This window comes from Neofelis nebulosa, chromosome 8, assembly GCF_028018385.1.
Source record: "Neofelis nebulosa isolate mNeoNeb1 chromosome 8, mNeoNeb1.pri, whole genome shotgun sequence".
In the NCBI taxonomy this organism is placed as follows: Eukaryota; Metazoa; Chordata; class Mammalia; order Carnivora; family Felidae; genus Neofelis; species Neofelis nebulosa.
The window spans coordinates 47,210,933-47,225,065 of NC_080789.1; the positions used below are offsets into that span (position 1 = coordinate 47,210,933).

General features: G+C 37.9%; 1 protein-coding gene across 1 annotated transcript in view; it reads right to left on the reverse strand.

Moving 5' to 3' along the window:
• Positions 1-965: 965 nt before the first annotated feature.
• The window catches only part of KCNMB4 (potassium calcium-activated channel subfamily M regulatory beta subunit 4), a 62,424-nt gene continuing 49,256 nt past the window's right edge, over positions 966-14,133 (reverse strand). The window contains exon 3 of the mRNA XM_058682164.1: positions 966-1,493. Coding sequence (XP_058538147.1) covers positions 1,325-1,493 — 169 coding nt within the window. The 3' untranslated portion in view covers positions 966-1,324. The remainder of the gene's footprint in view (positions 1,494-14,133) is intronic.

The window sequence follows — 14,133 nt, forward strand, 5'->3', positions numbered from 1 at the left end:
TATCATTCCACTAAGATGTATCTTTCCTAGAACCCTAAGCGAGTACTGTCCTTAAATTCCAGTTTGCCTTTATTCTCATAGAAGCATGTTTGAAGAATAATGGAAGAGAGCAAGAAGAAACCATATCATCCAATTGTTCCTTCACTAAAAATGTACATCTCATCGACGCAAAGGTTTGATTCTGTCTGGTAACTACCTGGGTAAGTAGGATATTCACCAATACCTGTGACTGATATTTGGAATCTGCATTTGTCAACAGATGCAAAGAAGCACAGTCTCCTCAATGCCCTCGTGAGAAAGGCCCAGGAAGCTCAGCAGCAGCAGTGGTGAACCCTGGGTTGCATCTCCAGGTTTGTCCAAGCAAACACCTGCAGCGGCATTCATGTAGTACTGAAAACATCAAGGCAAAGACAAAGAAAATAAAAACAAAATACTTGAGCTGATTCTGAATATTTTTTTTTTCTGAGCTAAAAGAGAAAAGGAACGAAAACAGCAGTTAACTAAGCTGACACGTGTCCTTCACATCATGTCCATTCTATTGCACAGAGATGAAATCCGTCAAATGCAACATGGACGCGTGAATGAAGGAGCTCAGTGCTCTTAGAGCTAGGACACACCTTGTTCAGAACCGTCTCCCTCTCTTAAGAGATAATTTGGTGAAAAATAGTGGAGAGGCAAAGGGAAGTGTTGGAGGATATGTTTTCCCAATCTGTGAGGGTCCCTTGATGAAGAGTCACAGAAATGACTGAAGACTGAGGGAACAGCGCAGTTTTCCTTTTTCGAGCAGGAGTCAAAAGGTATTCTTCAATAATGGAAACTGGGGATCGTACTGTGAGGTCAAGACTTGTGCAGGGGTCCTTATCTCTAAGTGCAAGTTTCATCTCACGGAATCAAATGAAACCAAGACCCTTTTTTAAAACCGTGGTGTTCTTCTAAACGGAAAAAAAAAAAGAAATAGAAAAGAACACAGACCACTCTCTTTTAATGTTTTTAAGTAGCAGAAATCATAATGGTTTGTATACTACACTGTACAATTATATACTGTTACTTTCCAAAGAAAATTAACTTCTTATAGGATTTTCTGAAATGGTTACTCCATACGGTTAAGAGCTTGACCCTTCAGCCATCGCTACGACACATGGCATACAATCTATGAGGTTCCAAGTCTTCCGGTTGTGCCGGTCTCTGCTGCCATTGAGGGAGGAGCCTCTCAGAGACCTCTCGTAGCCCCTTCCATCTCCTGCACCAGGAAACAGCCTCCGCAGGTAGATGTGTGCCGATGAGCGCAGTTTCTGTGCTTTGCTTGCCACAAGCCTACTCCCCTTTAAGAGAACTTGCGCTTCTTCATGGCTTCTGCTTTGACTGCCAGGCTCTTGGCACAGATGGTCAGGACCACAATGAGAACGCCCACCACAAATGTCACCAGGGGCCAGAGAAAGCAATGCAGGAGGACAATCTCATCATGCGTGCGATGAAGGAGCACATCATCTGGTCTGCAAGACAGTGGAGAATGGGAAAGAAAGAGTGGTCAACTGCCTTGGCATGGCATAAATCTACACCCTGGAGCTCAGCTTGCTTTCTACCCAAAGGGAATAATCACTGAAAGTGAAGACCATGCTCTGGCTATAAATACTGTATTTTGAGGTTCAAATCCATTACCAAAAGTTCTGAGGTCTTGAATCAAGTAATTGGTACAAATTTGCATATTATCTATAATATAATTTACACGTTGCAAAATGTCAAAGTGTAGCAATCTTTTACATTACTATTTTCCTGCATTTTAAGTTGTCTAACATATTCCATTTTCTCATTCACCCTTTAATGAATGCTGGTCAAAGTAGCATGAATCAGTCTAAAAAATTACTTGTGGGTTGACATTCTCAAACCCAAAGTAGACCTCAGCACTTAGGTGGGACCCAAATGATCTTAATTCATAAAAATAATAAAGTCGCTGTTTGAATTTAGTCAGAAAGATCTGTGGTGTAGTCTTCAGGTCAACTCAGCTCCATTATGTGAAGGTTTTTTATTAATGAACAGATGAGTGAAATGGTTAGATTTAGTGCATTTTTCCATGCTTCTGGGTGGGATCAGTCATCAGTTTAAACTACTGACTACTTTCTTGATAAATTTTGCAAAGTCTTAGCAATATATTTCTATCTTACCAACACAGGACCCCACTTTCAATTCCAGCACTGGTCTCATTCTCAAGAAGTAAAAATGAGATGTGTTCCACAAGCCATGATTTCTCATCTCTGGCCATTAGAGAGAGAGCTTGGGACTTTAGCTTTCATACAAGAGGTTTACATTTTGTGAGATATTTCCATTTCATCCCCAGGAAGGTTTGTTCTATTAAAAAACTTTTTTCTTAAATGTTTATTTATTTTTGAGAGAGAGAGAGAGAGAGAGAGAGAGAGAGCGCGCACACAGGTGGGGGAGGGGCAGAGAGAGATGGGATGACATAGGATCTGAACCGGGCTCCATGTCAACAGCAGCGAGCCTGATGCAGGGCTCAAACTCATGAATTGTAAGATCATGACCTCAGTTAAAGTCAGATGCTCAACAGACAGAGCCACCCGGGCGCCCCAGGTTTGTTCTATTATCCTAGAGTAGCAGTGCCTTCCTCCAGACAAGGAAGAAAATGATGCAGAACAATTAATTCAATTGCCCTCAAGAACATCAGAAGCTTTAGAATACAAGGGCAGTGCATTTAACAAAGAAATGCCTTCTTGAGGAGCTCTCACTGATCACAGCTTTCATAATTCAAGATCAATTTTTCCAGAAGATTGACAAAGAATGTTGGGTATTTCTCTTCTACCTATAATGCAACCATCATGCAGCATTAACAGTTTTGCAGCTTAGCTTTGAAATTACATAATCCTTGCCCCTTTTTTGTGCATAATATCATTTAAGATTTTGCCCATTAAGTGAGATTTTTATTGACATTTTATTTCATATTATTTCAGTTAAAATTTGTACTAGAAAAATGCAGAGTCATTGTAACAATTAAGCAAAAAGCATTCTAGCTTGCAGAAGTTACTCTTTTTTCTGAATTCCTGTATCAACACATTGTCTTCAAGACTTGTGCTATCATTAACTTATGATACATGTTAATGTACATATCCTTTTCTCCTGGAAGGCCCTTGACTTTGTCATTGTCTGTTACTCTACACATAGATGTTGCTAAATAACCACTTGCTACTGATGACCGGGAAACTGTCTCTGTTTCAACATGTTATCCATGCAAAATTTCAAGAACCTTAAGCCTTGAGTGTAGACAGTAGAGGCCTAGGTCCAAATACAGTCAGGGCACAATATAATTAAGTCATATGTTACAGTCTTTAAAACCCCAACCCCCAGCACTGCCACCATTATTTTCCCAGCCACAAGAACTCACAGCTGTCAGCTACCCCCACCAGAGTGTGCAAAGGAAGTAAAAGCTCTCTCGGTTTCAGATCTCACATTGAGGTCTTTAATCCATCTTGGGTTTATTTTTCTGTATGGTGTGAGAAAGTGGTCCAGTTTCATTCTTTTGCATGTAGCTGTCCAGGTTTCCCAGAACAATTACTTGAAGATACTGTCTTTCTCTCATTGTATATTCTTGCCTCCTTTGTCATAGATTAATTGACCATATAAGCATGGGTTTACTTCTAGGTTCTCAATTCTCTTTCGTTGAATCTATGTGTCTATTTTTGTGCCAGTACCATACTGTTTTGATTGCTACAGCTTTGTAGTATAGTGCATCTTGAAATCTGGAATTGTGATACCTCCAGCTTTATTCTTCTTTCTCAAGATTGCCTTGACCATATCACAATAAAAAGCTTTTGCAAAGCAAAGGAAGCCATCAACAAAACAAAAAGGCAAATTACTGAATAGGAGGAGATATTTGCAAATGACATATTCAATAAGGGATTAATATCCAAAATATAAAGAGAACTTATACAACTCAACACCAAAAAAATTAAATTAATTAATTACATAATCTGACTAAAAATGGGCAGAAGACCCAAATATTTTTCCAAAAAAGAAATAACATGGCCAACAGACACCTGAAAAGATGCTCAACATCACTCCTCATCAGGGAAATGCAAACCAGAACCTCAATGAAATATCACTTTACACCTGTAAAAATGGCTAAAATCAAAAAGACAAGAAATAACAAGGATTGGCAAGGATGTGGAGAAAAAGGAACCCTTGTGAGCTGCCGGTAGGAATGTATATTGGTGCAGCCACTGTGGAAAATAGTATGGAGGTTCCTCAAATAATTTAGAAATCTTATATGATCCAATATGGGTATTTACCCAATGGGGGGAAAAACACTAATTGAAAAAGATATATGCACTCTTATGTTTACTGCAACATTATTTACAATAGCCACGATATGGAAGCAGCCTAAGTGTCCACTGATAGACAAATGGATAAGGAAGATGTGGTGGAAATATATAAATTATTATACAGCCATAAAAAAAGAATGAGATCTTACCACTTGCAACAACATGGATGGACCTAGAGGGTTTTATGCTAAGTGAAATAAGTAGGACAGAGAAAGACAAATACCACATGATTTCACTTATATGTGGAATCTAAAAAACAAAACAAAAGCATAAACCACCATAAAGTAGAGTCAGACTTATAAATATAGAAAGCAAACTGATGGTTGCCAGGGAGAAGGTGTTTGGGGCGGGGGGATGGGCAGAATGGGTAGAGGGAAGTAGGAGGTATAGGCTTGCAGTTATGGAATGAAGAAGTCATGGGAATGAAAGGCAGAGCCTAGGGAATATAGTCAATGGTACTGTAATAGTGTTGTATGGTGGCAAATGGTAGCTATATGTGTGGCGAGCATAGCATAACATATAGACTTTTGAATCACTATGTTGTACAGCTGAAGTTAATGTAACATTGTATGTCAATTATACTCAAATAAAAAATAAAATAAGATAAACTGCAGTATTACTGATTTTTTTTTTTTTAATCTGTCTTGGGATGGCCTTCCTCCCTCACTTCCTTCCCACCTTCTTTTCCCCTTCGCTCTCTTCCCCTTCTTTCTTGGACAGTTCTACTCCTCCAGAATCTATTGGTACAAAGATGAACTACATTCTTCACCAAAAGGGTGAGAGTGCATAAAAATGTAAATGCACTTAATACACAGAACTGTATGCTTAAAAACGGTGAAAATGGCAAAAAAAGGGGGGGGGGTTAAGGACTTGTATTTTTAACACTATTTTAAGTAATTTGCATGTAATTTCCATAAGTGTTTTGCGGTTAATTTTCCAGTAAAATGCTTCATTGAGTATCGTCTTTTGTGTTCCTTCTTGAATCACTATTAATGATACTAAATCCTTTACCACAATACTGTACAATTGAACCAGGAAAATAGCCACAGATGAAGGTAGTTGGAACCACTATACATATTTCCTGAAACATTTAATAAAAAAAGAATGTGAGTAAAAAGGAAAGGAGGAGTGAAAATAACTGAAAATGCTGGACCGGATATTTGTTTTATTTAGAAACTTCTTGGCATTCCAACTGCTATAAGAGCCCTTGGGGCAAAATTTTATTTTAATATTTCAAGTGACAAAACATCATTCACTGGAGATAGCTATGTTGAATCCGTAGCAGCTTCAAAGCAGTCTTTGAGGCAGAAATATTATATAAAAATGTTCATATTTCTTTAAAAATAATTAATGTCTGTTTCCATTTCATACAGTTCTAAGATGCCCCATAGAATCCTTCAATGGGAAGGAAGGGTAGCAGAATGTGCCACTTTGGCATAAGGTTATTTTGAGCTGAAGGTAATTGAAAAGAGACAGAGATAAGAAAAGCTCTCTGACCTCCTCTTATTTGCCTAAAAGCAAGATATACATTTATAAAGGTGCCTTTCTTCCTCTCTCTTCCAGGAAGGACAAAAGTTAATGCTTGGAGACAATTCTAGACCTTTATCAGCCCCCAAATGGCACCAGAGTAAATTATATAACAAATTTTCCTAACTAGCTCTTACTTTCCATCAGTTTCCCCATATATTTACCTTTCTACATTTTGCTGCCCTAGAAACTCAAAGTCCTTTTCCTTTGTCATATCACTTCTCTAAATATGTATTGCCTTTTTCTTTAAAAAAATTTTTTTTAAATGTTTATTTATTTTTGAGAGAGAGAGAGAGACAGAGCACAAGCAGGGGAGAGGCAGAGAGAGAGGGAGACACAGAATCCAAAGCAGGCTCCAGGCTCCAAGCTGTCAGCATAGAGCCCAATGTGGGGCCTGAACCCAAAGACTGTGAGATCATGACCTGAGCTGAAGTCAGACGCTTAGCTGACTGAGCCACCCAGGTGCCCTGTATTGCCTTTTACTTAAAGATGCTATATAAGCCCAAGTTCTAACCACCTCTTTGAGCTATGCACCACTGAGTGCTTCCACATGTACACATGATGCACATGTTAATAAACTTCTGTTTTTCTCTTCTTAATCTGTCTTTTGTCAGTGTAATTTACAGAGCCCTAGCCTATGAATCTAAGAAGGGTAGAGGGAAAAGTTTTTCCTCCCCTGTAGGAAAAAATGATTTCTCAGCATAGTAATGCTTAAGTTTATCATTCAGTTAATAGGATTTACTGAGATTATCTTTAAATTGATCCTGTGATGTAATTAAAGTCTGGTTCATTTAACTGAGACTTTAGTGTCTTAATTTAAAGCACTCCACTACCTCAGTTTCCTCCAATTTTATGAGGCAGCTTTGGGTTTAGAATTCAGTTTTCCATAAATCTATAATGGTAGGACTGAAGGGGAACTTTTTAAAAAAAAAATTACTATTTTAAATATTTGGCAAACTGGATAAATGGCCTGATGAGATCTGAATACGATGTAGTATAATCAGGATAGTGATGAGGATGAAGGCAATATGGAAAAAAAAAAAAAAAAGGATGATTACTCTGAATTTGAGGACTTCAAAAAAGTAAACAAGGTATTTTCTTTCGGGTGTGTAAAAATACTAATAGCAAGCACTTTTAAATCCTAAGAGGGGGTGGGTACAAGTGTCATAAAACAAGAGAAGTGCTACGAGTACCCTTAGAAATACTTTCCTAAAGGTTGGACTTACCCTAAATAGAGCCTTGAAAGTATATTGTGAGTACATTCTTAAATAGTTAGCATTTGTTAAGTGTTTACTACCCTTCAGGTGCTCGGATAGAGTGTTTAATCTCACTTGATCCTTAAAATAACCCTGTGATGGCCAAATTTTTCATTGTCATTTTAAAATAAGAGAAACTAAGGCAAAGAAAGATTAGTTTACTCAAGATTACACAACTTAAAATAATGACACAGTGATTCGGAAACCCTATCTGTATGACTTTCAAACCTGTACTATTTATTTACCCCTCAGCTGGCTTTTCTCGAATTCAAGCCACCTCTGCTATTTGCTGAAATGCAACTTCCTGAATCTAACTCCTGGCTGACTACATCAGAATAGGTGTTGTAGGACCCAGATACCTGCATTTTTGAGAAGCTCCTGGGTGATTCTCATACATAATCAAGTTTAGGAAGCGCTGTGTAAAGCTCTAATATTTTAAAAGAAAAAAAAAATTGGTGTGAAACATAGAGCTACTTATTATCTGGCTATTTCTGAAACTGTCTTAACTGATTCTTATGTCCGGGTTATTGTCATGGCCTCCACATGCTCTTGTGCAGAGTGTATGGTGCATGAAGATGTCCTGGAATAAGACTGGAGGAGAGAAGGGGTGAGGTGAGGGGTAATGGAGGTAACATGGGAGGTAGAAATCCAGCCCTGATACTAGATTTGCTCGGAGGGGGCTTTTGTCCTAATTGGCAAAAAGGCACCCTATCAGCTAGCAGTAGACCTAGTTGTACCAGATAAAAAAGACAAAAATTTGGTATACGTCATCCTAAATATAAAAAATATATTCCCTTTGACTTTGCCTCACCAGATGAGATTTCTTCTAATTCTCAATACCTGTTCTGTTCACTGACAGTGAGAGAAAATGGTGACCTTTTTTTTTTTTTTTTTTTTTTTTTAGGCTGGAAAATTAAACTTTAACTTATCTCAACCAGTTCATGTAAAAATCTGAACTGCATAATAAGTTACTAGTATCCCGTGATGGTAACTGTACCAGTGAAGAGAAAAGATGATGATCCATGAGATCCTACAGGAAGTAGAAATCTTTTTAGATTTATTACTTAAGAACTTTCCTTTTCATGTTCATGTAGACTGCTAGAAAGTTCAAGTTTTGGCCTGCCTTAGCAAGATCATACAACTTTTTTTTTGGCAGTCAGACCCCTCATGCTTTGTCTTATTTTCTGCACATGTTGCTAATTTATTTTATCTTGCTAAATTCTGTCAATCTTTAGAGCACTCATTAAACCCTTTAGGTATACATCAATGATCTACATTTGCATATCAGGTACTCAATAAACCTTAAAAACTTTTTTAGTTGTCAGCTTTATCCATATTTCCATGAGAAATAATATACTACATCATTACAGGAACTTGCACTTATGTATGTATTTTGTTGCAATCTTAAAGTCAATAAATGCTTCATTATATCACAACCATAACATAATTCTTTAGGCATAATGTCAGTCCAACATGCCAGGCCTCTGGCATAGAAGCACAGCCAAATGACATGAAAAATGTAATGATTTCATCCTCCAAATCTTCTGAATAGGTCCTCTCTATTCTTGCTCTAAGCCTTGCTTATTATTTATAACATGACCTACTTTTTGAAAGAATCTTAAAGAGGTAACAATAAAAACAAGACCTAAGTACAATAAAACCCTTAAACTGACAGTAAAGAGCAAATACAATGTAATTAGGATGAGAGAAAGAAAAAAAAAAAAAAAAGGAAGTCCGAGCTAAGAAAAGCTCCTGCTTTAAGCATAAGTGGAACTTAACCTCTGAGCATCCCAGTACCCAAGGGAAAAAGAACAGAGATGAGTTACACAGCTGCCATTAGATTGGAAAAAAAAAAAAAAAAGGAAGCATGCCAATTCATCAGAACAAATGCTTTGCTAGGGCTACACTTAATAAATGAGATGGTGTGTATTTTTACATAATCTGTGTAACACATTTGAAAGGCTAAGAGCAGCTCTACAAAGCTAGTTAATGAAATTATGTGAGGAATTTTTACAATACTAATTCCAAGGTCTCAGATCTACTGAATCAGACTGAGGTTTTAAACAGCTTTCCAGGTGATGCCAATGATTACTCACATCTGGAAATAAGTGACTTAATGCTTTTTAAATATCAAATGTATCAGCTTGGTTTTTGACAATAACTTCAGAGCAAATTGTTCAAGACTGGAATCACTGACAAGCATTCTATGTGGCTGGTTGAAGGGAGCAGCATCTTCTGTCAGGTTAGAGTCCTGACACGGAAGTGACAAAATGATACTTTATAACGAAAACCGAAAACCTGACATGCATTCATTCCCAGATAATTTTGTCTATTGGAGCTAGGTTTCAGACAGCCTTTGAAAGTTTTCTCTAAAGTCTCAAATGTATCAACAGATTTTTTTTTCAATCTATGAAGTTTATTGTCAAATTGGTTTCCATACAACACCCAGTGCTCATCCCAAAAGGTGCCCTTTTCAATACCCATCACCCACCTTCCCCTCCCTCCCACCCCCATCAACCCTCAGTTTGTTCTCAGTTTTTAAGAGTCTCTTATGCTTTGGCTCTCTCCCACTCTAACCTCTTTTTTTTTTTTTTTTTTTCCCTTTCCCTCCCCCATGGGTTCCTGTTAAGTTTCTCAGGATCCACATAAGAGTGAAAACATATGGTATCTGTCTTTCTCTGTATGGCTTATTTCACTTAGCATCACACTCTCCAGTTCCATCCACATTGCTACAAAGGGCCATATTTCATTCTTTCTCATTGCCACGTAGTACTCCATTGTGTATATAAACCACAGTTTCTTTATCCATTCATCAGTTGATGGACATTTAGGCTCTTTCCATAATTTGGCTATTGTTGAGAGTGCTGCTATAAACATTGGGGTACAAGTGCCCCTATGCATCAGTACTCCTGTATCCCTTGGGTAAATTCCTAGCAGTGCTATTGCACTGGGTCAATAGGGTAGGTCTATTTTTAATTTTTTGAGGAACCTCCACACTGTTTTCCAGAGCGGCTGCACCAATTTGCATTCCCACCAACAGTGCAAGAGGGTTCCCGTCTCTCCACATCCTCGCCAGCATCTATAGTCTCCTGATTTGTTCATTTTGGCCACTCTGACTGGTGTGAGGTGATATCTGAGTGTGGTTCTGATTTGTATTTCCCTGATGAGGAGTGATGTTGAGCATCTTTTCATGTGCCTGTATCAACAGATATTTAATTGAAATGCCACAAGAGGAGACTACGTCATAGAAGGTTTTCAGGCAGGACCTGCTGACCACTGATTTCTAAGCTGGAAAACCTTGATGTGGGTATCAATAAATGTTTTCAATTTTGGCAATACTCTATGCTATGAGCTTTCTAGAAGGAGACTGAATTAAAATGTATCCCACGAAAATACTGACTTGACCTATTGATTGTTGATTTTTAAAAGACCTCAAAAGATTTTTTTCTACCAAAAGACATTGAAGATTAAATGATAAAAACATTGAATTTGGTTTTGGCATAAAGCTGTCCTTATTGAGAGTAATTAGCCAATATGTTTAGTTGCTGTTTGAAGCAATTATAAAACCTTGGCAACAGAAAAGTATGCTTGTCTTCTTAAATGACCACAGGAAGGCACTTGAACAGCTAATCTGAAAGCTGTATCAAGTTATGGTATAAATTACAGTGGGAATACGGAGACCGGAACACGGAGATCCTTTGCAGTATTCTTTACGATGATTTGTTCTATCATGAGTGCATTTTTGCCAACTTGATTTCAGCAATGATATTGTGATAAGGGCTTTTAAAAGTTTGAGAAGTATTATATCAACATCACAGCTTTGGTCTGCAGACGGTTCCTATCAATGGATGAAAGGCTGTTTATAGATGTAAAAATGTTATAAATACTTACATTTTCTTAACTATCTTCTCCAATTAGGTGAACTTACAGCAGTAATATTTAATTGTATAAGAGTTGTTCCTCAAGCCTGACTATTCTTCATGGAGGAAATTAAATCAAGCCCCCGAACTGCAGTTTCTAGAGAGAAAAATTTACATTTGCCTTTGGCCAGATATACAGCAAACTGGCAGGTGTGTTATTTTGGAGCAATGAAGCGTTGAATTAATTTTAAATAGGAAAGATTGTGCCTTAAGTCCACTCTGATGGTAAGTCCTAAGTAGCCTTAGAAGTGTAGGGGAGTATTTCAGAACATGAACTTTAGTTAAACCTGGGTTTAAATATGGGCTTTACAACTTGCTAACATGATTTTAGGAAAAATACTTAAGGAAGGAAAGAAGGAAGGAAGGAAGGAAGGAAGGAAGGAAGGAAGGAAGGAAGGAAGGAAGGAAGGAAAGAAAGAAAAAGAAAGAAAGAAAAAAGGAAAGAAATACTTAATCCCTCCCTGTCTTAATTTTGTCATCTATAAAGTGGGAATAATAATATCTACCTTCCAGGATAGTCCTGAAGAGTAAATGAGACAATGTCTGCCAAGTGTTTAAGCAGATGACTGCCTAATAATGAGTATTTAATATTCAGTAAGGGGTGGTAATAATAATGATTATCATTACAAATTTGGGGTTCACAACTCAGAAGATGATTTTAAAATGTTGGCAGTAATGTATCATTTGCAAATATCTTCTACAGTCTACGACTGTCTGGTTGAAGTCACAGGAAATTCCTTTAATCAAATTATAATTTCTTTTGGTATAGATGTCTTCATTCCCCCTGGTCCGCCTATACCTTTGTAGTCTGCTTTCTGGTCCTATTACAGGCAGCTTAAAGGAAGAAACAGCATAGGTCTAACCAGCAAATGATTCCCTTCAATTCTAATACGTGCATCAGGAAAAAAATTCAACAACACTAATCTCTTGATTAGAAACACAAATAGAAGTTACCCCTAAATTTTTCTCTCAAGCCATCATTTAACATCATTAAATTGCCCAATTGGAGATTGGGTTTAGCAACTGTTTTCCGATGGTTAAGATGGCTGTCCTTACAAGTACAAGGTCTTAGGTCTTATAAAGCAGAGGCCCGGTGAAACCATTGCAGCCCTGAGCTCCCAGAGGAACACACTTCTTTTAAAGTTTTATTCACACTGTGTGGTAATTACTTTTTATATCTGTCTGTTTTCCCAACCTAATTCGAAGAACCCTGAGGTAAGGAGCCTATTAGGGATATTGCCTGCCTGAGAAGACGTCTCCTGAGTGCTCAGAAAGAAAGAGGGGTTACTGGCAAGGCCTGCAAACCAAGAAGAAGCTTATGACTTGTTGTCTTAAAAAAAAAAAAAAAAAAAAAGCAAACCAATGAATCCATCTTACTCGAGGCAGAGCAGGTTGGTATAAGAAGGTTTTAATTATACAACATTTGTTGTTCTTCTATCAGGAAAAAAAGAATGGAAAGAGAATTTTTAAATTATCTAGATATTCTCGGAGATGAGGCAAGAAATGGCATTAAATTTATATTAAATCCCCTTCCTATCCCACCTGCCCCCGCAAGCTGCTTAGGAAGAGTCACCTGTGTCAGTGACCGGGAATGCTGGATGGAGAGCATGACTTTCAGTTGGCTTATTTCATCAGAGAAGTGAAGGATTTTGTAAACCAGATGACGGTTTTGGTCCAGCAATTCCTGTGAGCTTTTCTTAAGAAATGTATTACTGTTCTTCATGGCAGCTTGGTCTGTGGCATCTCTGAGTTACCAGGTAAATTATTTATTTCACATAGGGCCACAGGTATTCTTTGGCCAAACTGCTTAAATTTAGAGCTTAAGCAGATATACTGGAGAAAAGAAGAAACCTACATTCTTGTATTTGAGACAAAGATAATTCTTATAATAGTTCTCACCTTGTGTATGTACTTTGTAGTTTCAATTTTATTTATTTAATTTTTTTTTCTTCAATGTTTATTTATTTTTGGGACAGAGAGAGACAGAGCATGAACGGGGGAGGGGCAGAGAGAGAGGGAGACACAGAATCGGAAACAGGCTCCAGGCTCCGAGCCATCAGCCCAGAGCCTGACGCGGGGCTCGAACTCACGGACCGCGAGATCGTGACCTGGCTGAAGTCGGACGCTTAACCGACTGCGCCACCCAGGCGCCCCCAATTTTATTTATTTAAAAAAAAATTTGTTTTAATTTATTTTTGAAGGTGAGAGATACAGAGCATGAGCAGGGAGGGGCAGAGAGAGAGGGAGACACAGAATCCAAAGCAGGCTCCAGGCTCCGAGCTGTCAGCACAGAGCACGACACGGGGCTCCAATTCACAAACCATGAGATTACGACTTGAGCCAAAGTCTGACGCTTCACCGACTGAACCACCCAGGTGTCCCTGTGGTTTCAATTTTAAAGTGAAAATCCAATACCATTTTAAATCAGTGTGAAAAAGATGGATTATTCAATACATTGTGTTGGGACAATACTGGCCATTTGAAGAAAAAAAAACATTTGCTCCCCATCTTCTTCTTTCCAAAAAAAAAGAGAAAGAAAACAAAAAAAGAAAATCCAGACATATCAAAAACTTAGTTGTACAAAACAAACCATGAATGCTCTAGAAGAACACCTGAGTTATAGAAAATAACTTTGGAATGAGAAAAAAAAAATGGGTTTCAATTTTTTTTTTGTATTAGTATGTTCCAAGTATTCTATTTATATTTACTTATACTAAGACATTATTCACTGTTAATCAGAAATTAAAATTTAACTGGTGTCTTATATTTTAATTTGCTAAATTTGGCAAATTTCTGATTACCCTACTTTCTAAGTAAGAAATAAAATGCAAAAGCCATTAAGAAAAGACAGATGACCCAACAAGAGAAACGTAAAGATTTCTGTAAGCCAAAAACACTCCAGGGGCGCCTGGGTGGCTCAGTCGGTTGAGTGTCTGACACTTGATTTCAGCTCAGATCACAATCTCACAGTTCATGGGTTCGAGCCCCGTGTCAGGCTCTGTGCTGACAGCGTGGAGCCTGCTTGGGATTCTCTCTCTCCCTCTCTCTGGCCCTAAACATTAAAAAAATTAAAGAGAGATGGAAGGGAGGGCGCAGAAC